The sequence below is a fragment of the Biomphalaria glabrata genome, chromosome 3, assembly GCF_947242115.1.
Source record: "Biomphalaria glabrata chromosome 3, xgBioGlab47.1, whole genome shotgun sequence".
Lineage (NCBI taxonomy): Eukaryota > Metazoa > Mollusca > Gastropoda > Planorbidae > Biomphalaria > Biomphalaria glabrata.
Genome location: NC_074713.1, coordinates 23153614 through 23178522, shown reverse-complemented (window position 1 = coordinate 23178522; position 24909 = coordinate 23153614). Strand labels below are relative to the sequence as shown.

At 32.4% G+C, this 24909-nt stretch overlaps 2 protein-coding genes across 7 annotated transcripts; one reads left to right on the top strand and one right to left on the bottom strand.

Moving 5' to 3' along the window:
- Positions 1-15: 15 nt before the first annotated feature.
- LOC106062558 (calcineurin B homologous protein 1-like) lies at positions 16-15185 on the bottom strand. The gene is made up of 7 exons (XM_013220848.2): positions 14974-15185; positions 7929-8001; positions 6180-6260; positions 5916-6028; positions 4553-4656; positions 4179-4259; positions 16-2446 (listed from the first exon to the last, which is right to left on the bottom strand). Exons 1-7 carry the CDS (start codon positions 15035-15037, stop codon positions 2393-2395), a joined length of 570 nt encoding a protein of 189 aa, XP_013076302.2. The 5' UTR covers positions 15038-15185; the 3' UTR covers positions 16-2392.
- On the top strand, positions 15171-23377 carry LOC106062561 (complex I intermediate-associated protein 30, mitochondrial-like). 6 transcript variants are annotated; one of them, XM_056024075.1, is made up of 5 exons: positions 15171-15308; positions 18467-18811; positions 21029-21224; positions 22423-22608; positions 23030-23377. In XM_056024075.1, exons 2-5 carry the CDS (start codon positions 18522-18524, stop codon positions 23252-23254), a joined length of 897 nt encoding a protein of 298 aa, XP_055880050.1. In that variant the 5' UTR covers positions 15171-15308; positions 18467-18521; the 3' UTR covers positions 23255-23377. The 6 variants fall into 6 exon arrangements, with proteins under 6 accessions (XP_055880050.1, XP_055880047.1, XP_055880048.1 ...); XM_056024072.1 differs by lacking the exon at positions 15171-15308 and adding an exon at positions 15369-15503; XM_056024073.1 differs by lacking the exon at positions 15171-15308 and adding an exon at positions 15453-15551.
- The last annotated feature ends 1532 nt before the right edge of the window (positions 23378-24909 follow it).

The following is a 24909-nucleotide window of genomic DNA, read 5'->3' as shown; positions in this document are numbered from 1 at the left end:
GAAATCAAGAGTAGATCAATATATACATTTTTTTTCCTTTATTTTTGTCATTAAAAACATTAACAATATTTTGTGATTTTATCTGCTCAAAAAGAAAATATAAAAAGTTTACCCTTTATCTATCAAATATATTTTCAGCTGATATAATTTTGAAAATAAAATTATTTTATAAATAACAGAGTTAAAAAAAAAAGTTACATTGTGACAAAAAAACAAAATGAAGAACATATTCAAAACTTATGTCTGGAATAAGGAAATATACTGAGTGGTATCAAGTAGCCAAAACATGTTTAAAACAGAGTACAAGATTCTTCAGTCAAATTAAAGATTTGGTTTGAATCAGCACACATGGATATTCAGGTTTATCGCAGTATAAGCATGCTTAAATACAGAAAAAATGTTTGTAACATTTTTAAATGCTCTTCCCAAACTATATAATATCCAAATGATGAAACCCATCAGTAGCTCAGAGGAGTTATTTTTAGTCTACAGATGCAGTTTAGTGGGGACAACATAATGAGTGAAACATTCTTGTCCTATGTAAATGTCCCTAAACTAGGAAATGAAAACATGAAGCAGATCTATCAACACCTGTCACTGTCTAGTGTAAAAAACAACATTGATACCAACTTTAAAATAAAACATCATGATTATTAATACTTACACTTCAAGGATATATGAGTTGGTAAGAAGAAAAAATTACCAACCTAAGTATTTTACAGACTTCTCAAATGTATCTACAAACTAGCTGAATGCTTTGGGTGTAACAACCAGTTGATAACAGTGAGGTGAAAGAAGACATGGTGTCTTGAGTTTCAACACTTAACAGGTAATTAGGATAAAATAGAAGGAGCATAAATGAAAATTACCCAAATTAACTAATCAATGTACAAATGACTCAATACAAATAGAATAAAATATGTTGGCATTCAATTTTGCAAGATGTTACAACTTTGTTCAAAACCACATGGTACTTATTTATTAGATTTCCGTTAATTATTGTAAAATTCACATAATTAAATTATCAGGATTGACCCTTAACCATCAAGTTGTTTAGTAACAGGTCATTATATTGCATCTATAAAGACATAGAATTGAAATCTATAGCATTACAGTAGCACAGTGTAGAAAATTCAACATCCTGACCACTCTAAGGATGTCATCAGTCAAAGTAAATTTTAGGTTATAAAACCAAACACAAAATTATCTTAACTAAAAATAGATTCAACAGATACTTGTATATGTTCTGTGTAAACCTAAAATGCATAGTTCACCAGTTTAAAATTTCTTTAAATCTTTCAACCAAACAATAAATAAATCAAATATGCTCATTGGAAAAGTAATTACTTCAATGTACTATTCTTCCAAGCACAATATAACACACTGTATACCCGATACACATTTTTCATAGCAACGTCATAAATCCAAATAATAATAAAAAATGTCATATTTCCTAAAGCATGCACATTACAATTGGTTTTGCGTGTTACACTCCGCACATACACAAATAAAAGTTATTTCGGATTGAAATGTACACCAATCACAGCCTACGAGAGCTAAGTATGAAGACACGTTTGTGTGTCATGATGGCAAAGTGATACAAACAGAAAATTAAAAAAAAAAAGGGAGGGAGGGAAATGTGTTATAAACTTTTGAAATGCTGAATGATGAGATCCAGGACTGATCCACCTTTCCATTTTTACCCTAATAAATGTATCCAAGTTTGTAGAGACTATTGCAGTCAAAGTAGCCTGTTTAAAAACACCAGAAAAAAAATACTGTTTTTGTCAGCCCGAACTATAAACTATTACAAATATTGTAATTAGCTTTGCTGTAGAGTTTAATTTTAGAAAGAGAAACAAACATTACATGAGGCCAGTGAACACAATGTTTCTACAGGCTTTTCAACTTTTTAACATAAGCTTTGACTACTCAATCTAGATTGGAGGGTGTTCATAAATTATCAACAATGCAACTTGGTCGCATATAAATACCATTTCCAAAAGGGGGTTACAGAAGAGATGACTAGCAATTATTTTAGTGCCAGAAAGATTATATCCAACAAATTTATTGGCTCAAAAATTTAAAAAAGAAGGTCAAAGGTGAAGTGACAATATTACAAATGTGAGCTGGATTGAAAGTTCATAATTTTGTGCTCTTTTTTATGTGCATTTAAAAATATTTTTTTTAAATAAGGAATGTTTTGATAAAGAAATAAAAATTACACCATTGTGTTTCTGTAGTTTGGTAGCAATGGCTTCTGACCACACTGACCTGACTTTAACTGAATAATTTAAAAAACAATGGATGTTTTATTGTATTGTCTACTAGTCTTGAAATAGTTAATAATACAATAATAACTATTTTCTGTGTCCTCTTCTGTGGTTGTAGATTAGTTTAAAAACCTAATGCTCATTTTCTGTTCAACATCAACTCTCTCCATAGCCTGAAAGAACAGACAATCACAGAATAAGAAATGGTTATTTAAACAAAAGACAATATGATGAATGAATGTAGAAACAAAGAGATTTTGTGTTACAAACAAACTTTCAAAATCACATTTACAATAATAAATAATCTAGATCCTATTTAGCTAACGAAAGATTAACTCAAAAATGCCTTTATAAATTTGTTCTTAAAATGTGAACACAATATGTAAACTCAATTGAGAAATAAAAAAAAAAGGATATACTTTGAGAGACCAGAAGTGGCTAATGCATTTTTGTTTAAACATAATCAGACCTGCCTACCAAAAAAGTCCCAATGCGTAAGGCTGATGGTCAAAATGTGTATTTTGGCACCAGAATGGGTAACACTTAGATCTACATTCTACATGATCCACTATTTTGTCATACATATATATATATATAATATTAGATCTAGATGTCATGATTAGATCTTCAATCTAAATCTAGATCAATACGACAATAGAGATGATATCTAGCCTAGATCTGGATCTATGTCTACATAATGAATATAATTTATTCTAGATCTGGGCTTAAGAGTGTTGCCGAAAACGTAGGTCTACTCCAAACTTTCGTAGGCCTACCTTCATCCTTGATCTGTTCTATACTAAGACTACTAAGAATCTAGTCTAGATCTAGATGGTAGTAGATGTTATCGATCTAGATCTAGTCAATCTAAATCATACTAAATCTATAAATCTACAACTAAATTGGATCTAGATTGTAGAGTAATGTAGAGAATCATGACATAACGTAATGACTAGCTAGATCTATTCCTGTATTAGTGTATAAAAAGTTATCTAGATTCTAGATATAGAGTCCAGATCTACAATGTCACTAAATGTGTTTTGAATGGATAGCACTTCGATATTTTTTTCTATACAAATGAATACGGGAATCAGGGATTCATAATTAATTTCTACTAATGAACTTACAAAAAAAAAAAAGTCACGTTGGTGTATCAGCTAATTGACGGTACCAACCAGCGCCTTTGACATGGAGGTCACGTACCAACCCGCCACTCCCTCACTCTCGCGTTCTTCATTTCTAGACTAAATCTAATTGCTTTTAAGAACCAATCAACATATAGATATGGACACAATGTGTTCCCCCACCTTTTCTGTCCCCCCCCCCCCCCCCCCCAACAGTGCAACAGGACGGCTTAGCGTGATCTCCGTGACCGCTCATAAGCGCTAGTCAAGAGAGGGGGAAAAAAAGAATACGAAATGCGTAACGCGGCGGGTTATATGCGTATTTGCGTACTGACGGTCATTTTTGGGAGATTTTGCGTAACGAATACGCATTTTGCGTAACGGTAGGCAGGTCTGCATAATGAAGACTAGAAAATTGTATTCACCACATTATGATATCTATATTAGATTAAGTGTACAACAAAAAATGTCTTTTTAATCTTTTTTTTTTTTTATATAATTTATATATGTATTTCCACAAAATATGCATATTTAATTTTTTAGAAAAAAAAATAAAAGTTATAAGACAACCTCATTTAAAAAGAATAAAAAAGCATACTTGATTTAAAAAACAAAAGGGTTGGTTTTCAAAAGACCAAAATTAGCCATTGAATCTATGCCAAGCAAGGGGGGTGCGGAAATTTAATTTTCAAATAGAAAGTTTTAGTTTTTTAGATCTAAACATGACAGATTTACCATACATAACAGACAAAAAAATTTTTTTTTTAAATTGAAAGATTACCTTGACAAATTCTTCAAATGAAATATTCTGATCATTGTCTAGATCAACTTCCGAAATTGTTCTGTCGGCTATGCTACCAAGCTGAAAATATTAAAATATGGCTATTAAATGAAAATACTATACATCTATGTATTCAATGCATTTGCAGTGCTTCCAGTGGAGGTGAGTAGAGAAAAAATAAATCATTTCTAGCATTAGGTCTAGCCTATATATTTCTTTTCTATTACATAGGTCAATGAATTAATTTGCAAATTGAACAAAGAAAAGTTATTACTTCTATTGTGTTATATTACAAACATTGAACAATTTGCATTATATATCTAACAGTGATAAGATAACAACATTGAAATATATTAAGTATGAGTCTATTTTACCTGTTCATCAGATATATTTGCACCAACCATCATATGAAGAACATTTAACAGTTCGTCTCGAGATATCATGTCATCCCCATCAAGGTCATACATTTTAAATGCAACTGAAAAGCAAAGGAAAAAAACAACAACAGTTTTTATACTGCTAGATACTGTCTCAAGAAAACAATCTTTAAACTAAGTACAGTATTGACTTATTGTCTCAAGAAAACAATCTTTAAACTAAGTACAGTCTTAACTTACTGTCTCAAGAAAACAATCTTTAAACTAAGATCAGTCTTGAATTACTATCTCAAGAAAACAATCTTAATCTAAGTTCAGTCTTGAATTACTATCTCAAGAAAACAATCTTTAAACAAAGTACAGTCTTGAATTACTATCTCAAGAAAACAATCTTAATCTAAGTTCAGTATTGAATTACTATATCAAGAAAACAATCTTAAAACTAAGTCCAGTCTTGACTTACTATCTCAAGAAAACAATCTTTAAACTAAGTACAGTATTGAATTACTATCTCAAGAAAACAATCTTAAAACTAAGTTCAGTCTTGACTTACTATCTCAAGAAAACAATCTTTAAACAAAGTACAGTCTTGAATTACTATCTCAAGAAAACAATCTTTAAACAAAGTACAGTCTTGAATTACTATCTCAAGAAAATCTTAATCTAAGTTCAGTCTTAAATTACTATCTCAAGAAAACAATCTTAATCTAAGTTCAGTCTTGAATTACTATCTCAAGAAAACAATCTTAATCTAAGTTCAGTCTTGAATTACTATCTCAAGAAAACAATCTTAAAACTAAGTTCAGTCTTGACTTACTGTCTCAAGAAAACAATCTTAAACTAAGTTGTGTTGACTTACAAGAAGTCTTTCCTATTGTCCTCAAGCGACCTCTAAGATTTATCTTAAAATATTTTTTTCAGTCCTTGTTATTCTTTATTAGATAGTTTAGATTAATACATCTAGTTTCTTATAGCCATATATATAGACCAATTATTCAACACTGAACTATGCATAAATAAGTCATGAATGAGTCTATGCATTAATAAGATAATGCAAAGTAACCTGTTTCAATTTAATACAACTTTAAGATAACCCTATAGGAGGTCTATTTAATAAAGAATGAAAGGAAAAAAAGATTTAATAAATATTTTGGTTAATGAGGTCTGAAAGTAAAATAGATAAATTAATATATAATTACTAACTCTATTGCTAGTATCCGTTTTAAAGTCATCACCAGACAGTAGATTTTTACTAAAATATCTTTTTATACTTTAAACAATACAAACACCTATCAAAACAAGTAAATTATTAACAAGTAAAATCATCATTACTAAGTTATATAATTTATAGCAGACTTACATCTTAACTTTTCTTCTCTGTCATTTAGCTTATTTTTGGTGTTATTTTTCTTCACTGGTCTAAATCTGGCCAAAACTCTCATAAAATCACGAAAGTTCACAGTGACAGAATTACTGTAAAGTAAATGTAATTATTTCATTAAAAATGTAAATATGTACAAAATTAGAGGAACACTAGTAATAAATAATTGGTAAAGAAGTTACACAAACAAAATAAAAAAGTTTAATAATAAAAGATAAAAATTTGCTATGATTTAAATCTTACCTTTCCTTAAAAAATGCATGTACAATTCTATCACCTAAGGGATTTATTGCTAATTCAGGGATGCGTAGAAAGTCTGCTCGGCTAAAGTAAATGGAAAAAAATTTTTTTACAAATATTTTGCAATGAGTATCAGTATATACATGGTTTAAATAGTTTAATGTTTTCTTCATTAGAGGGGTGTATTTTCTCGTATTAATCAAACTAGAATGAAAGTAGTTTGGCACACCTTTCAGACCTGGCAATCTAATGGGCAGATGATGTAAAGGACATCTGTTTCGACGGTCGACAGTTATGGAGTTTGTCATGTGGCTAGCAAGATGACCAACCACCTTTACTTTCCCAAATGTCAGGCACCCAATAGAGTTGGGCGAACTGAGGGGCATCCTAAAAATCCTCATATTCAAAATCCAAGTCTTCAGAAACCAAAGAGATTCAATCCTAAGAGCCCTCAGTCAGAAAACAAGTGCTCTACCACTCAGCCACCACACCCCTAAACTAGAATGAAATAATTTTGTTTCATGTTCTTATTCAATTTGGATACAACTACAATTTGTTTGAATATCATTTCTTTCACCACAAAGATTTTATTACTGTTACTCTTAGTTGTTTTTTTTTATTTTCTAGTTCATCAGAGACTGATCATGAACAGATATTGCTTTTATTTTTATCTATGAAACATTTCAGAGAAATCTACACTAAGCCTCTTTCTAAAAAATCATGTATCCTCCTGCACTGGAGTCTCACATTATTGACATTTTATAAAGCCATGTTGGTGAGTTTTATAAAATAATGTTTTTATTTCATACATTCTTATAGTCAGCTTTTTGCTGCTGAGCTGTGAGCTCTTTTGCAAACTGTGGCAAGGAAAAATAGTGTGCTGTTTTCTTCAGTTGTTCAGCACTGCCATACAGGGTGTTGGTTATGTTGGGCTGTAGTGGTAGTAGGGTCTGCCTAAGGTGGATTAGGAATGGGCATTCAAAAAGGATATGGTTTAGTGTTTCATAAGGGTGGGCGCAGTGTCTACAAAGGGGGAAATGTGTGGAATTTATTTAGTTAAGATGGTAATTTAAAAGAGGTTTGTGTCCTGTTCTTAGTTGGAAGATTGTAGATTGCTCTTTGCAGGGCAGGAAGTTAAGATTGTCCACACATAATTGCTTGCTGTTCTGAAAATCATCAATTGTTTTCTTTTAATAACTTTGAGATGTTCATTTAAAAAAGATTATCATTTATATCTCCTGCAGTACAGCCTGAAAAGTAGTTGACAGGGTTGAAATTTGGGACCTTAGTGACTTTAATTTGAAAAGCATATCACATAACTAGATAACCTTCAATTGGTTATAATCAATCACTGCTAGAAGTGGAGATTAAATAGCTACAGAAAGCTAACCAAAAATAACTGAAAACTTTGTCCTGAGAGCTCTGAAGGCTCTTCCACCTGAAGAATCATGGTCGTTAAACCCAAATAGAAAACAGTTAAGCCGAATATCCTTCTAGAGACCAGGAAACATTATAGGAACATGGAATGTGAGGACCGTGTAAAGTTTAGTTACACCTGGAATGAGATGGGAAGGATGGCCCACGAAAGTGAACTATGAAGATCTAGTGTTGGCGGCCCCATACTCCAATACAGGTGACAGGCTGTAAGTAAGTAATTAATAAAGCAAGTAGTTTTGCACTCTCGTAAAGTGATGGTCTTTCAACAACATGGCAGTTGAAGAAAAGTATGATGACTTAGGGTTCAACGTTTACCTTAAATAGCCTTGATTATTTTTATCCAGGTTAGTAAACCGACTGTATAAGCGTACAATTTGATTACTTGAAACTGAAATAAAAAAATGTTATTAAGCTCTTTGTGAAAGTCTTAAAATTTAAATATTTATAATTTTTTTATACAAAAAAAAAAAACAACATGTACATCCATGCCTTACAATAGACAAGGATTTGGGAACATTGTAAGAGCTCCCCAAGGTCCAAGTAAAACAGTAGACAATGTCCTACATTTTTAGATTCAGAAATGAAAAAAAAAAAGAGAAGGTAGATACTGAAAGTGATAAGACAAGCATGTGTCTATAATGGGCTTGAGCATGGTGAAATCTACTAAGTTAACTTATTGTAGAGGGCCTGTTTGATAACAGAGGGAAGTTAATAAGTAAGCAGGTACTTGAAAGATGGGCTTAATACTTTGAAGCACCACTAAATGCAACTTAAGAAGAAGGCAATGAGGAATATGAACTGCCCCATCGAGATCAAGATCCTTTAGTAAACCCACAAACACTTAGAAATAACTAGGACCATGAGGGACCACAATGCAACAGGAAGGACCAACGCTAACTATTTATGGAGGAAAGGATTATCATGCTCAAAGATATGTAATCTAATATCAAGAATTCGGGATGAAGTAATTCAAAACGAATGGTAAACAGTACTCATGGCTCCATTACACATCTAAATACCCCTTTCAGACATTGCAATCTATGGAGCAGATGATGTGAAGGTCATCTTTTTCTATGGCTGATGTTTAACAATGTGTCATGTTCCTAGCTCAACAGCCAACCACTTTAAAGTTGGGTGGACTTGGGGCTATTAAATATTATTAATATGGTATATTAATCCACCAAATTTGTGTCAACTATATCAACAAGAAATACCTGTATGAATTTGAAATACTCAACAAACTGATGACTAAAATAGATGACCTCTAAAAAAAAAAAATCAGTCAGGGAGAAAAAAATCACATGAATTTGCAATTAAATGAGGCTTAAGACAGAAAGATGATCACACATGGGTTCCTTTTCAATTTGACACACAACATAAAGGGAGCAATTACAATTAACTACTTTATAGATTACATGCATCACATGTAAAATCCTAGAACACATAATATGTAGCAACATCATAAACCACTTAGACAAACATAATGTCCTCACCCCATACCAACATGGCTTTAGGAAATTTAGATCATGTGAAACACAACTAATAGGACTAATTGATGATTTTTCAAAAGGTTTAGATAATAGTGGAACAAATAGATGCTATCTTACTAGACTTTTCCAAGGCTTTTGACAAAGTTCACCACCATAGTTTGCTTAAAAAATTAAAATATTTCGGCATTAATGGTCCACTGCATCAGTGGATTAAAGATTTTCTGATAGGGAGAGAACAAAATGTAATAATAAATGGCTCTAAATCAACACCGATAACAGTAAACTCAGGTGTACCTCAAGGAACAGTCTTGGGTTCACTACTATTTTTAATTTACATAAATGATTTACCAAATTGCATTAGTTCAGGAACAAAAGTCAGATTATTTGCAGACGATTGCATAATATATAGAACAATAAAAACAACACAAGACACAGATATTTTACAAAGAGAATTAGATGAATTACAGAAATGGGAATCAAATTGGAGCATGTCTTTCCACCCAGAAAAATGTCAGTTGTTAAGAGTAACAAAAAACTAAAAACTAAAACAAATTAATTCCACTTATCTTATTCATGGCAAACCAGTAACACAGACTAAAAACGCAAAATACCTAGGTGTTATAATAAATGAAAAACTGTCATGGAATCCACATATTGATGAAACTATAAAAAAATCCAACAAAGCATTAGGGTTTATTAAAAGAAATTTCTATAAATCAAATAAGAACACAAAACTAAAATGTTATTGTAACATTGGTTAGGCCAATAATAGAATATGCATCCTCCGTTTGGGACCCCTCAACTCAAGAAAACATTAAAAAACTGGAACAGACACAAAATAGAGCAGTGACATTCATAACAAACGAATATTCACATTTGACTAGAGTAACACCTTTAGTAAAATCACTAAATTTAGAAAGCCTTCAGGACAGAAGACTCAAAAGTAAAGTAGCAATTATACATAAAACACTGAACCATAATCTTCAAATACAAAAACAAAATTTAATAAAATACTCTGAAAGACACAAAGATAAAGGCACATTCCTCGTCCCATATGCTAGGACAAATTTGTACAAATACTCCTTCTTCCCTAGTGCTATTAGAGCATGGAATGGGTTGCCTGAGCTAGCCAGGAAAACCAGGACTTGGCAGAATTTAAGTCATTGGTTAATATGCATGATGCGTAGGACGTAATCATCTTCTTTTTTGAAGTAACGTCTGTATTAAATAAGATAAGATAAGATCCTGTCTACCAACCTCTACAATTAATGACCACTTTTATTTTAAAAGTATAAACATTCAAATATCTAGAAGTTCAATACAATTTAAAAAAATAAAAGATTGCATGTGAGACCTAAACACTAACAAAAACAACAGAAAATAGTAAAAATTATAGGGAGAAATATAAGATTTAACTGGATGAAGAACATAGTAATCAGGAGACATCATTTATGAGAAAATTAAGCCTAAAAATTATGGTAGGGAGGTCCTTTTGAAAAAAATGTCACAAAATAAAGGGATGAAAATAGTGTGCTAGCAAAAACCAAGCCAAAAGGCAGACCATAAATAAGATTGCTTGATGATTTAGACAATTTAGAAGTTAATCTTCTATAAAACTTAAAGTTAGTGCCAACTGGATGGCTATGATAATGATGATCTCGATGGCTTGAGAGTTAAGAACCTCAAGATTCTGGTATTACTAGAATAGATAGAACTAGATCCAGAAAACAGATGACATTGTTTTTTCTAGGACTAAGAAAGCAGGATTCAAGTCTCAAGATTAACATTATGATTTTTTATATGAAATGATTATGATAATAACTTAAAATCTAAATAAGATAGATCTATCATTTCTTAGATTCTATGACTTTAAACTTTGTTACTAGGTCTAGATAGATGTAGATCTAGAGTCTTTATAACTATATCTAAATCTATAAAAGTATATTAAGAATTATATAGACAAGAGACACTCAAGGAATTGGAAGGGGGGGGGGGGGAATTTTTCTCCCTCCATATATATCTATATGAGTGTGTGTGTTTTGCACGTAATTAATCTTTATTACATTCCAACCCTTCATTCTTTCAGAAGATGTTTATTGTGCCCTAGAATAGATTCTTCCTGGACATAGTGGAAAGACTGTAGACACCCCCAAGCACTATTTCAGCATCAGGTAATAATGGAGCCTAGCGACTGGTAGAACTTTGTAACCCCTCCTGGCTACATTCATGGAATTTGGTTACTGTAGTTTGCTTTAGATTTTATATATGGAAAAGAGAAGTTTTATCATCAAAACCATCTTTTGGGGAGGGGGTTTAAACTAAAAATTCTATGGAGGTTTTTTTTTAAACAAACTCAAAACTCACTTAGCTATGCTTAAGAATAACATTGAAGAGGGGGTTTTAAACTCAAAACCTCTCTTGGCTAATACGCTCATAGAATCTGGTGACTTTTATGCTTTTAAAAGTCTTATATTGAAGAGGGGATTTTATCATTAAAAAAAATATTTTGGAGAGGGTTTTAAAATCAAAATCCCCCTTGGCCCTTAATGGCTACGCTCATGGAATTTGGTGACTGTCATTATGATTATTGCATTAATTTGATTAATTTTAATTTTATACAAGAGGGGGGATTTTATTATATTTTAACATCAAACCACCCCCCTAGCCTAGGTTGTGCTGGGACTAGTGAGGGTTTAACATTAAAATATCATCTAAAACAAACAAAATTAAAGCAAAAATGAAATCCCCCTGGGGGGGGGGGGGTGTGAACCCCCTGAGCCCTCCCTCCCGCTACACCTATAGTCAGTGGCGTAGCTAGAGTATATGATGCCTGGTGCGGTACCTCATCTTGATGCCCCCCCCCCCCCCAAAAAAAAAGATAACTAAATAATAACATGCAAAACTTTACTTTTTTGTTCAAAATAATATGTATTCATTAATCAAATATTGTTAATTCAAAACATCATTTTGACTTAAACATACTACAAGTGAGTTTTACGCGCTTTCTTGCTGGCAAAAGTATCAATAATTTTATCGAAATCAATTTTTCCACCAGCTCTTGTTCAATGGACAAAATGGCCAAATTAGTGAGTCGTAAATTTGTCATCGTTGATCGCAAGTAATTTTTCATCAGTTTAAGTTTGGAAAAACTTCTCTCGCATGTAGCGACGTTTACCGCAATAGTAAAAAAATATGCGAATAATGATGACGATATTCGGGACTGAATCATCTAGCTGATATTTTTTATAAAATTCAAGATCTCAACAGGTCCTTGTTTTGGAAGTGCGGAGGCTTCTGATGAAACTGTGACAAACCGTTGAAGCCTCTTTTGCTCCAGCAGAAATTCGTTTTTATCAATGTCGCTAGTAGTACTATCGAGATTGATTTCGACCTGAGGATTTAATTGCTGGGAAAGCGACAAAAATTCATATCTATCTGCTACATCATGAAGTTGCTCGAATCGAGTGATTATTTCTTGAACAATCCTGTCCAAGGTAGAATAAATTTCCCTTCGTAGCTCTTCTTTGTGTGTAAGTAGAGTCGTCACTTTTCTCACCAGGCATCTTTTTCTTATGGCAAATAGGTTTTTGAGGTTCTGTACTGATTCTCAGTTCTGAGCACACGCTTTTGGCAAAGGTAATGCTGGCTTCAGCGATGGCCTCTCGATTACTACTTTAAAATGTCTCTAATTCTTTTTAGTTTGAGTGAGCAGTCTCAAATAGACAATCCTTGTTTTTGAAGGTAGACTTGCGTATCATTAATTTCAGTTAATACAGGAGCCCAAAATCCAAGATAGGTGAGAAAATTAAAAGACTGAATAGCAACTAAAAATCTACCTGCTTCAGATCTAGCCGATGAATTTTCATCTCTGCTAGTTAATGTCTCCAGAGTTTCTATAATTTTAGAAAATGTATCCCTAATCATCGAGACGGCTTCTCCTCTGGCGCTCCAGCGGGTCTCAACTAAACGTTTAAGGCTAGTTCCGGTTATTTTGATGAGGATATCAAAAAATGTTACCGAATTGACTTCAGCTTCAGCAGCTCGAATACCTGCTAAATTAAGAGAATGGTTTGAGCAGGCAATGAATAGTGCTTTGGGATTGACTTCTAGAATACGTTTTTGGACACCGTAGTTTTGACCTTTCATTATCATAGCCTTGACCCCTGCAGTCCATTATGTCTAAGCCACCCGAACGCAGTTTCTCTAGAATCATCTCAGCGATTTCAGCAGCATGCTTGTCCTTTGTGTCGATGAAGTCAATAAAAGACTCACGAACTTGCACCCATGACAACGTACCGTAAAATTTATTTCGGAAGTTTGATCCAGCTTTGAGATATCAGGTGTACTGTCAAAAATAATAAAGAAATATTTGGCTTGTTTTACTTGCTGTATGATTTGTTTTTAACGTGATTCTCCAATATTGTAATAAATTCATTTTGTATTTGTGGAGACATATATGTATTCGGTCTGGAACAAAGCTTAGTTCGAAGCACATGCTCCCTCAAGAGTGGATCGTACTTTGATAGTAATTTTACTAACTCCAAGAAATTGCCTTGATTTCGCCCTTCCAACACTTCTTCTGCTCGCTCGCGATGCCCACGAAGTGCCAGATTTTGCTTTGAGAGAAAACGAATGATGTCCAAGATTCTCTTCAGGTAGTCTCTCCAGATTTTCGTCTCTTGTATAATCAAATCTTGGGCCTTGTTGTCAATACTGTTCCCTACTCTCAGGCGAACTTCAAGCTCCACCCCAAGCAAGCTATGACTGAATGTGAACTCTGCTGGTCTCATGTTTTTCTATTTTCGGGGATAACCTCCACCAATCATTGAATCCATCTTGAAGATTTGGTACTTGATCTTGTTGAGAAGAGTATGCAGGGGAAGCAAAATTAGGATTCTTTTTTTGGCGAATAACACATCCACTTTATAAGAACTTTCTCGCCGTTTGACATTTGCCAGAAAAAACAAGCCTTTGGAAGCTTTCTAGCCTTTCCTTTTGCTGATTCTTGATGTCTATACACCTCTCTGAATTGACTGTCCATACACTGAACTGTTTCAGATCCTTGAGTGGCAAGGTGTATGCGAATATTATCTTTGATGACATCAGGCCAATCTCCAATGTTGTTCAGTCAAGAGTTTATTGTCCTGCTTTCTGTATTGTTTACACTGTCTGATGGTTCAGCTTCTTCAGTATGAATTTTTGAGGAGTTTACTAAAGACACGCTTGTGTGCTGTCCTTTAGTCTCTAGAACCTGCGGTATTCTTTTTTATCATTCAGGATGTCGGTCTCATCATTTTTTTCTGGATTCAATGATAACCGTCTCATATTTCTTTGTTGATTTTAATTGTTCAGTTATTTCATACACAATAACAGCATGCGCAATATGTAACAGATTTTCACCCTCTAGACTCTATATCTAGATTAAACTAATGGACTAAACAATAAAGTAAAAAAAGGTTGGCCTATCTTATTCTTCTTTTTTATATTACAGAGCATTGATCAGTGTAGTAACAACATGTACCGTGTGTCCGAAATAAATCTAGTAAATTAGATTTAAACTGTTCTATAGCTTACATTGTATTGAAGAAATAGTCAAGGCCAAGGAGATGAAACAAAATAGCGACATGACTAGTTTATAAATCGTTAGTTCATGTTTAAAATACAGTAGTTTATGTTTTTTCGTGTCCATACAATTAGTCGTTTTTACTGAAACGCTCAGGGAAATAGGAAATTAATACACACTGGGGGAATTTTGGTGCCCTGTGTGGCCCGCACCACCCGCACATTGCCATTGGTAGCTACGCCACTGCCTATGGTAAACATAAAATATAAATTATAAGTTGATTTTAAAGAGCTAACAAATTTCTTACAGCCTGTTTCTTTCTGTATGGCTGTTATTTCATCTTCTTGTAGCATTGATGATCTAGCTCCCATGTTTTCAGTTGTTTTTCTTCAACAATTTGGCCCAAAGCCGAGTCCCTTGATACAACCAATATAGATCTAAGCCTAAAGAGGAAGTGGACTAAGGGTCATCGGAGATTACGGAAAATCCTTGAACTTTGTGAGCAACAAAATTAAAAATGTGAATCGACGTTAATTTCATTTGATGCGACTGTTTTCGTTTATATACGCAAACGATAATAAAGATTATGAATTGAACTTATTATAGACGTCTAGATCTATATATTCTTAGGCACGGATCTAGGTCTATATTTTTTTAAAGCTTTGAATGATTGTAAAATCAAGATGAAAGAACAGATGCTTGATTCTAAATGCCGTTTGTAATTTTAAGAAACAAAACGAAAAAAAGAAAGCAACAAGGGGCACCACTCTATTGCACTATTGTAATAAGAAAGTATACATAAGCTACGAAACAAGGTCGAAAAATTGTGTTCAGACAGTTGAGTGTAGATTATCTAGATATATTAATATTTAGATCTAGATTTAGGTACCGGTTCAAAAAATAAAATAAATTTACAGTCTAAATTTTCGGACTTATCTTTTTCCTTTGCTGTCGGCTATCGGATGCAGTTCTAGAATAATCTAGATCTATCCTCTTTTCTGCGTAGCTTGAAACACCAACGCAATACTCATCTGAACTCATCACTATCAGTAGTATCAGTATCACCCACTCAGACTCAACTCACTGAGACTCACTCGATCTCATTAAATTAATGATTAATCATAATGATATGATAATGACATTATTGTCATTATCATGATTATCATGAGATTATGATTATTATCATTCATTTTCATTATCACTTATCATGACTTAGAATAGATCTTTTATATAGTAGAATATAGAATTATAGATCTACTCTATGCCATGGTTCTGCACCATCATCATCATCATCATGGACATGATTCATGATATTAAAAATGGTCATTCATCATATAATCATAACATTATGATATCATTAATCATATCATATGAATTTATTAATTAAAACTATTAATATTATGATTAATATTTATGATATAGATTTAATAATGAGCAATCTTAGCCATCTTGGGCTAGATTTTTCAAGTCATGATGATTCCACAATGTCACATTCGATGAGAGTATCTTAATCTTTGTAGTTTTGTGTAGAATCTCTAAGAATCTCCTGAGAAGGACTTTCCAATGCACAGCTCTCATGGAAAAGTCATTTAAGGCTTAAGTGCCTTAGCCTTAGCCTTATCTTGCCTTAAGAGTGTTGATTATCAGACCTGGAGTACCTGTACAGTCCATTGTTTCATTGTAATTGTGACCCTTTTACTAGATATATAGATCTACTATGACATATTTGTCCTATGTTTATAGAACAAAGTCTGATACATGATCAAACCAATTCATCTGGCATATTTTTCTTAGCAAAGGTGGAAAGAGCTGTTTGATATGAAAGGACTATAATTATAAGGTCCAGGATTTTAAAAATTAAAATGATGGAAAAAGGACTATACCACTGTCGGATTTGTAGAGGTCCTAAAATTCGCCAGAAGTCTTTTAAAATTTCACCCAATTTTTAAAAATATAATTTTCACTGTAGACTCTATTGATATGCTGAGTTCTCTCCTTGATCATACTTGTTCTGTAAGCCTGTCAAAGTTGGCACTATCATATAATACATAGTAGTCTACCTTACCATCTAGGTTAACTTATTTATTGTTTATTTGCTAGTTTCTGTCCATCAATGAGTATCTCTGGTTCTATGATTACTGTGCAGTGTATAATAGGAGACTGATACAGATTCTTTTTACAAAGCTGTAATCAACTCACACTGTCTGGTAAAAAGTTTGTACTACATGTTATTTCTCCCATACTCAATCTTGGATCAAGTTGAAATTTGGCACAAATATTTCATGTATCTGAAAAAAACTAGAAGCAATTTTAAAAAATTGTTAATTAACAACCGGTATTGGTAACTTATTTTTTTTGTTTGGTATCGAGCAAATGAAAGAAATCATACTTGACAGATGTGGTGGTATGTTTCCCTTGACAAGTGAATAATTTATTTTATTTACAAAGCTTAATTATATCAACTCACTCTGTCTGTCTGGTCAAAAGTTTGTACACATTATTTCTTCCACACCCAATCTCGGATCAACCTGAAATTTTGAACAATTATTTCTTTTACCTGACAACATAAGAATAAAAATAAATAAATAAACAATTAGTTAAAATTAATTATTTTGTTTGGTATCTCAAACAAGGGAAAGAAATAGTACTTGACTAAAGTGGTGGTATAAGCTGAATTAGTCCCTTTATACATCATCATCTGAGCTTTAGTGAACACAATATGAAAAATAGAATGAGACTATAGAAACAAAGATAACTATACAATCTTCCATGTTCATAGACTCTCCACTTACAGAGTGGTAACCAAGTTGGCTTGAGAAGCCTGTAGCCATGAATTCGAATTCAGGTCGTTCCCCCTTTTCTTTAAATTTTTATAAATGCTTCTTTATTGTTAATCTAGATCTATTAAAAATTTAATTACATGACTGATCCAAACTAATTGATTTAAGTAGGCTTAATATAAGCTTTGTTGTTGTTTTTTAAAGTATTTTTTTGTTTATCTTAAAAAGTGATTACAGTAACATTCACCCAGATACCCCTTTTCTTTTGTGTTTTTTTATGAAACAAATGAGCTTGTTATGGCTTGTTTATGCTCAAGGGCATCCACAAACTCACATTTAACTTCATATAAACTAGCAATGACAAATACAACAGATTTCAGAACTTGCCATCTATGGGGCAGATGATATTTATAAGCTTATCTGTTTCTCTGGCCAATGGAAAATGATGTTGTCATGTGGACAGCACAATGACCCAACCGCCTTTACTTTCCCCAAGTAATGTCATTGACTCCTTAGAGTTGGTTGGACTCAGGGGCGTCTTAAAAATCCAGACTCAAATTTCCAGTCTTCACTGACATTCAAATCCGAGCCCCTCAGTTGAGAAGCCAAGTGCTTTACCACTCAGTCATTATTCCTGCTAACTTGTTATTCAGCCTTAATGAAAATGTTTAACTAACAAAATATTTCTTTTCATCATGAAATAAAATCACAATTCTCTCAACTTTGCCATTGTTGGGAAGCGGGGGTATTGATCTTAACAACTACAATAAAAAAAATTAATATACATTTTTATGTAGTACCAGTATTTAAAAAAGAATCAATAGAGTTAGAAGTTAGGCATTTTTTATAATAAGTTAATAAAAATTTATATTAACTAAATTGCATTAGACTGTAAACTATTTAAACATTATAACTGTCACTACAAGCCATTATAAAATTTTATAGTTACTATTTTAGTCTAGTTTTTTATAGGATTCTAGTTATTTGTATAATAATAATGTTTATTGTGATCATTGTCAGTCACTATGGATCTTGGTTTCTATGATCTTGCAAAATAAACCCAGAGTCACTAGAAATGTCTGCTCTTACAAGTCCAAGGAGTTTACTGAAAAATGTTGCTGAAAATTTCAACCAAATATCCATTTTCAAACGAAGCTCGACAAGAAGAAGCACTGTTATAGTCTATCAGAAGACCAAAAGTGGAAGAGATGAAGAACCAGAAAAACCACCACTTAGGAAAGCAGCATCAGCAGCTTTTAAATCAATAATTCCGGAAACAAAAAAATTTATAACTGAACAGAAAGATATTTGGACCAGGAGTCCTATGATAGAATGTGAACATGGAAACTATGAAGTTCTTTGCAGGTAAGTTTTCAAGGCATTAACTATGGGATATATTTATATTCTATACATAAAAGTAGACAGTATTTTACTTTGTTAAAGTTTTTTTTTTGTTCTCCAACTTAAGTTAGATGGAGTTAAATGCATTAGCCAATATATGATTACTTCTCATTAAATTAGCTTATTGAAAAAGAGGATATATAAATTAGAGATGGGAAACAAAACTGAACTCGAACCGAACAGACTGAACCGATCCGAACCCAAACTTTAAAACTGATCAGTACAAAGCGAAGGAACTGTCCTTACCTTGACCGAACTGAATCAAAGATTTTGCAATATTCTTTGAGTTAGAAAAAAAAATCAGTTTCAGTGAGAAGTATTTGACAGTTATTTTTATTTTTTGAAAATTCATCTGGATCAATTTGGGTCGTCTTCTTTTGATTCACCTCGAATGTAACTTTAAACAGCATTATGAAATCAAAACCATAAATAAAAATATGGCGGTATCCCTAGTTTGAGCCTCCAAGAAAAAAATTGCTAAGAAACGCCCAGAGATTAGAGGATGGACGAGAATATTTACCAAGAAGGGACAAGAAAATGAGTCGGGGGTACGAGATTTGGAAATTAAAATGGCCCACCGGTCGAATAAGGTTTCATGTGGCTGTTTTATCTAATTAATAATTGAATTAAACATTGTTACATAAACCTATTTTTTTGATTACCTAATTTCTGACATGTAACCAAACCCGAACTTTTGACCTGACCGAACCAAACAAGAACTATACTCGTCGTCGAACCGAACCCCAATCCAAATTTAACAGAACCAAACCCGAACTTTAAAAGTTGGGTTCATTTCCCATCTCTAATATAAATTAGATATGACTAACCAAACATACTGAGATACAAAATTAAATGGGGGATAGCTAATAAAAGGGGCATGATGACATGAATGATAAAGCACTTAGTTTCTGAACTGAGGTGTCTTGGGTTCCTATCCTGAGTCCACCCTACTCTAATGGGTACTTGACATTAGTTGGGGAAAACCAAAGGTGGTTGGTCACTGGCCACATGACACCCTTGTTAACCATGGGCCACAGAAACAGATTACCTTTATATCATCTGCCCCACCATTTAATGCAAGGGGTACACTACTTATTGTCTAGCTAACACAATAATAGGATATTAAAAGAGAAGGCTGTAACCAAACACAAGGATATAAAATTAAATGGAAACAAGCTAATTGCAATAATAGAAATGAGGGCCAACAAAACAGAAAGATGTGAAAACTTAAATGGCATCTAGCTAGAATTCCAAGACATAACAAATTTAGTAAGGCTTGCTAAACCCTAAGGATATACAAAGTAAAATGGGGCTAACTAAACATAAGGATATATAATATTAGGGGGCTAATTAACACTAAAACAAGTGAAACATGGTCTAACTAAACACTAAGATATACAGGTTAAAAGGGGAAAACTATTAATGATAGGAATAAATATAGAGTCCACACAAAAAATATGGAAATAGCAGACAGAATGGGAGCAATATTAAATTAAAATGGCCTGGTCTTAATACAGTCAAACAGTATTAATGTTATCGTTTCTAATTTATATATCTATTTCAGAATTTCACATTTTTTATTATATGTGATTATAACTTATTATCTTTGCTTTTTGTTAAATTTAGAGTTGCATTCAATGGTACATATATAAATATTTTCATTTTTCTTAAAATTTTGTTTCTTTGCTAAAGTGTTGTTTTTTTTTATTTTTAAGTCTCCTAATCCAGGTCCAGATTTAAAAACTGTTCATCAAGATATAATTATCCATGAGAATAAACATCATTTTTTTGGTGGCTACAGTGCTACACTTCGACAATGATTATTTGTAAATCTGTTTTATCCCATGAGACTTTTTTGATAAAAAAAAATATTTTGAGAGCTCTTGCCCCATTCACTAGCCATAAATTTTATTTGGTTGATGTGTATACATTTTATTTTTCTTCACTCTACTTTAAAATTAACACATCCCAGATCACCACAACCTAATAAAACAGATAGCATGCATAAGATACTGTTTTTAACTGGCCTGGAAATTCTATTAAATTCCACATTTTACTTGTACTGCCAAGATAATATGATACCTTCTCTTGTTATAAAAAGAATGCTCCATATCATTACTTTAAACTTAACATTAAAATAATTGAGAGCTTCCATTGAATTTTCTTTTGTTCAATATATAGATTTAATAAACAGTCAGAAGTGGACAAATGGATTGTTAGCACTGACAGTGACAATAAGGGAGGTAAAAGCACAGCTGAGTTCACATTTTCAAAGAACAAAACTGGCTGGTTTCATGGCAATATTTGCAAAGAAGTTCCTAAAGATGGATTAACCAAGTATGCTGGCTGGGCTAATATCACAACAAAAACTCCTAAGGTAGACCATCTTTAAAATATTTCTGTGGTTTATCTTGTTTGGTGATATTTTCATAAGCTACCATCAATATTTAATTTCCATCTGAGACCAAAGCAGTTTATGGAGCAGATGATGTGTTTCTCTTGCCAATATTTCATCAGGATGATGCAGTCAAAACAATGACCAATTGTCCTAGCTTTCCAAAAATAATAATGTCAGGTACCGGTTCTCTTAAAACTGGGTTAAATCAGGTTGATGGCAGCTTCTTTGATTAAAAATCTCAGCATTCAGTAAGAATCAAGTTAAAGATTTGGAAGTCATGCCTTTACCTTCTCACATCATGCTCTTTGAAAGTTCTTTGCTGTTACCCAGTTATTTTAATACTGTTGTTTTTTCTTATACATTTCCAACAGCATAAATGCTTTCTCCAAATACAAAGTCAATCAGGGTTGTTAAATGTAAATAAGTTTAATTTAGTTGACATTATCTTCTAATAAAGAATTATAATTTAATTTTTAACTCTGATAAAAGTTGGATAAAGCAGTACATTACCGGTATGTACAATACAAATGATTAACGAGCGTTGAAAAAAAACATTTTTTAAACTATATTAATTCAAGTATACCAGCTTTCTGGCTAAGCCTTGGGCAGGATTTATTTATCCATCAAAAATCTCTTACACTTGAAATTTACAAAAAAAAAGCTTTAAAATCTTGCTTCATGCCCACGTATTTGAGCACTAGACCACGTTCTTGTGTGTATCTATCTTTTTCAATACTTCAACCTAAATATTTATGAAGTTGTTTTATGTAAATTTATGAGGTATATATATATATATATATATATATATTTTTTTTTTTTTTTTTTTTTTGAGTTGCCTCTTGTATCAAATGTCTACCATCATAACTTAAGAAAAAAAATTATGTGACAATTCATTTTTTAATATGCCCATTACCACTGAAAATAAGACTGACCAAAAAAAAAAAGTAGAAAACTAAATATATCATAAAACATTTTGAATAATAACTTAAGTTGAAAGAGTAGAAATATGTAATAAATATTTTATACTCTTGAAACAAATAAAGTCTGTGCAATATTTTTTTTTTTGCTTTATTTTTTTAAGTAAAGTATGCAACCATTCCTGGCAATATCCTCTTTGAAGAATCAAATTATGCCAGCTCAATACATTTTTGATTTAATGTTACAATGTTTATTACAGAAATCATTCTTTCGAGAAACCAATTGGGACTGGTCCCTGTTTAACTGTATTGTCTTTAAAGTACGAGGAGATGGCAGACCTTATAACATTGTGTTGGGCTGTAATTTTTATTATGATGTCAATTGGCTAAACCGATGGACTTTTCCATTATATACAAGAGGTGGACCTTACTGGCAGATTTCAAAGGTATGTCATTTGTTTAATTTCATTAACTTAGCTTGAAGAAAAGGGTCATCCAATATGAAAGAATTGACCAGCCTTTCTCTTAATATTTTGCTAAGGACAGCTGTTGCCAGGAAAGAGTAGGGGGATTTGGTTAAGTGAACTGTCACAGCCTGGTGATGAAAATCTAAGGACAGATGAGATGAGCTGTTTTAAAGAATGTAAACTATTGCTCTAGAAAAGTTTATTTTCATCAGAGCTTAAAAAGTTGTAAACATCCAAACATGAAATGGGTTGCTAGAAAACAAAAAAATTGTCACAACATTAACATAAATGACTATAATATATATATATATATATATATGATAAATTTCACTAATAATTATCTCACAAAAATATATTACATATATGACTTTGATTCCTCTTACAAATGATATGTTTTCAGTTACCATTTTCAAGGTTTTATTTGAGTCACCATGGAAGAATCCAAGACATTCAAGAATACCCATGTCTTTCTCTAGTGAACAGCTTAGGAATAACTGTTATGGACTCTGCAGAGGGTCCCTTCTCATTAGAAATTGAAAGTATAGCCCTGATGTATGATGTTAACCTTACTGAAAAGCATGCTTATGAATTGTTTGAAGACAGAAATTTTCAAGGAAACTGCTGAAAATTTTTAAAAAATTATTTTTTTTAATGACAGCAATTTTTTAAATTAATGTTCTTATCAGTGTACATATACAGTATTTGATTTAAATTATTGTACAAAATAAAAAATAATGATTGACACTTATGAATGTTTTAATTGATGTTAGTTTTATATTTTTATGCAAAAAAATTAAAACATGATGTGAGTGTTTGAATGCAGTAAGTTCATGTAATTATCAATATATTTTCTAGCTTAGCTGGTTATTAGCTGTATCAATTGTGGATGACATAAGTAATCAGGCTTCATTGAGCAAATGTATGTACATAGTCATCCACTGCACCAAAACCTACTCCTGTCATTAACTGGACTCTTCTGATAAGTTACCAAAGGAAGAGAGTTGATGCCACACAACTGTGCAACTCTTTGCCCATCTTCATACAATGAGGAAGAAGCTTGCAAAATTGCATAAAATATTACCCTTTTTTTATGATCATGACCAGCTTACCAAGTCTGCCATAAACATTGAAAGAAAACCTGCTAAAATAAAAGTAAATCACATTTGGTGCAAGACAAGATTTACAGTGCATCTTTCAAGCTTACAACCTGCTCTAAGTGCCATGGTCCAATCTCTTTTGTGCAGGGCCGGTCCTAGAGGTTGCGGGGCCTTATGCGAAACGGATTGCCCTGGGCCTAATTTTGGGTATTGATAAGGATAATAAGTGACAATTAAGACTTTGTATTAGAAAATATATTCGTCTTTGCATTTTATTTATAGTTTACTAAGTACAAAATCACTGTCAAAAATTAACTTTATAAGCCATCTACATTAGATAGTAGTTTTCCAACAAAAAGCTGATAAACATTCAGATCTGCCTTTTAGATTTACTATTGACTAGCAAAACATCACTTTTTTTTCTAGGAGGTTGAGATAGATTTAGATCTATATTTGTATGCCAGTGACTATTAAAGTACATTAAGTATTAGAACTTCTTGTTTTGTTAAAATTCGCCTTATTATATTATTAACTTTTTAGTAAATGGAAGCTGACAATGCCGTTTTATTTTTTTAATCGCGAGTAGGATTGGCATTTTCCATATTGAATAACACCCCAAAATGACAATTTTGTCTGTTTTAAGGAGATTTGCATCAGTTTTCAGAAGATTTTAATAATTTCAGGAGATTTTCATGACATTTTCTTATATTTTATAATTTCAGGAGAATTCCAGGAACTCTTAAATAATTAGTTAAAATGGTTTAATATAATAATTTACACCTAGAATTAGCATCGCACAGGGCCCACTACGGCCGCATAGGTTGGAGTGGCCTAAGACCGGCCCTGCTTTTGTGGACCAGAGTGAGAGTGGATATCTGTGAGAAGACTTCCGTGCTGCCATTAGGTGCTCAGCAAAGAAACCTGTTCTCATGTCAGGATTCAAACTCTAGCCCCCTTGATAGGTAGCCAAGTGTTTTTTGCCCCTCAGCTACCCATCCCACTGGTATGAATGAAAGCCTAGGTGAAAGATTATAAGTAACTATAAAAATATAAATTTTATGAATGGTATGAATGAAAGCCTAGGTGAAAGATTATAAGTAACTATAAAAATATAAATTTTATGAATGGTATGAATGAAAGCCTATGTGAAAGATTATAAGTAACTATAAAAATATAATTTTTT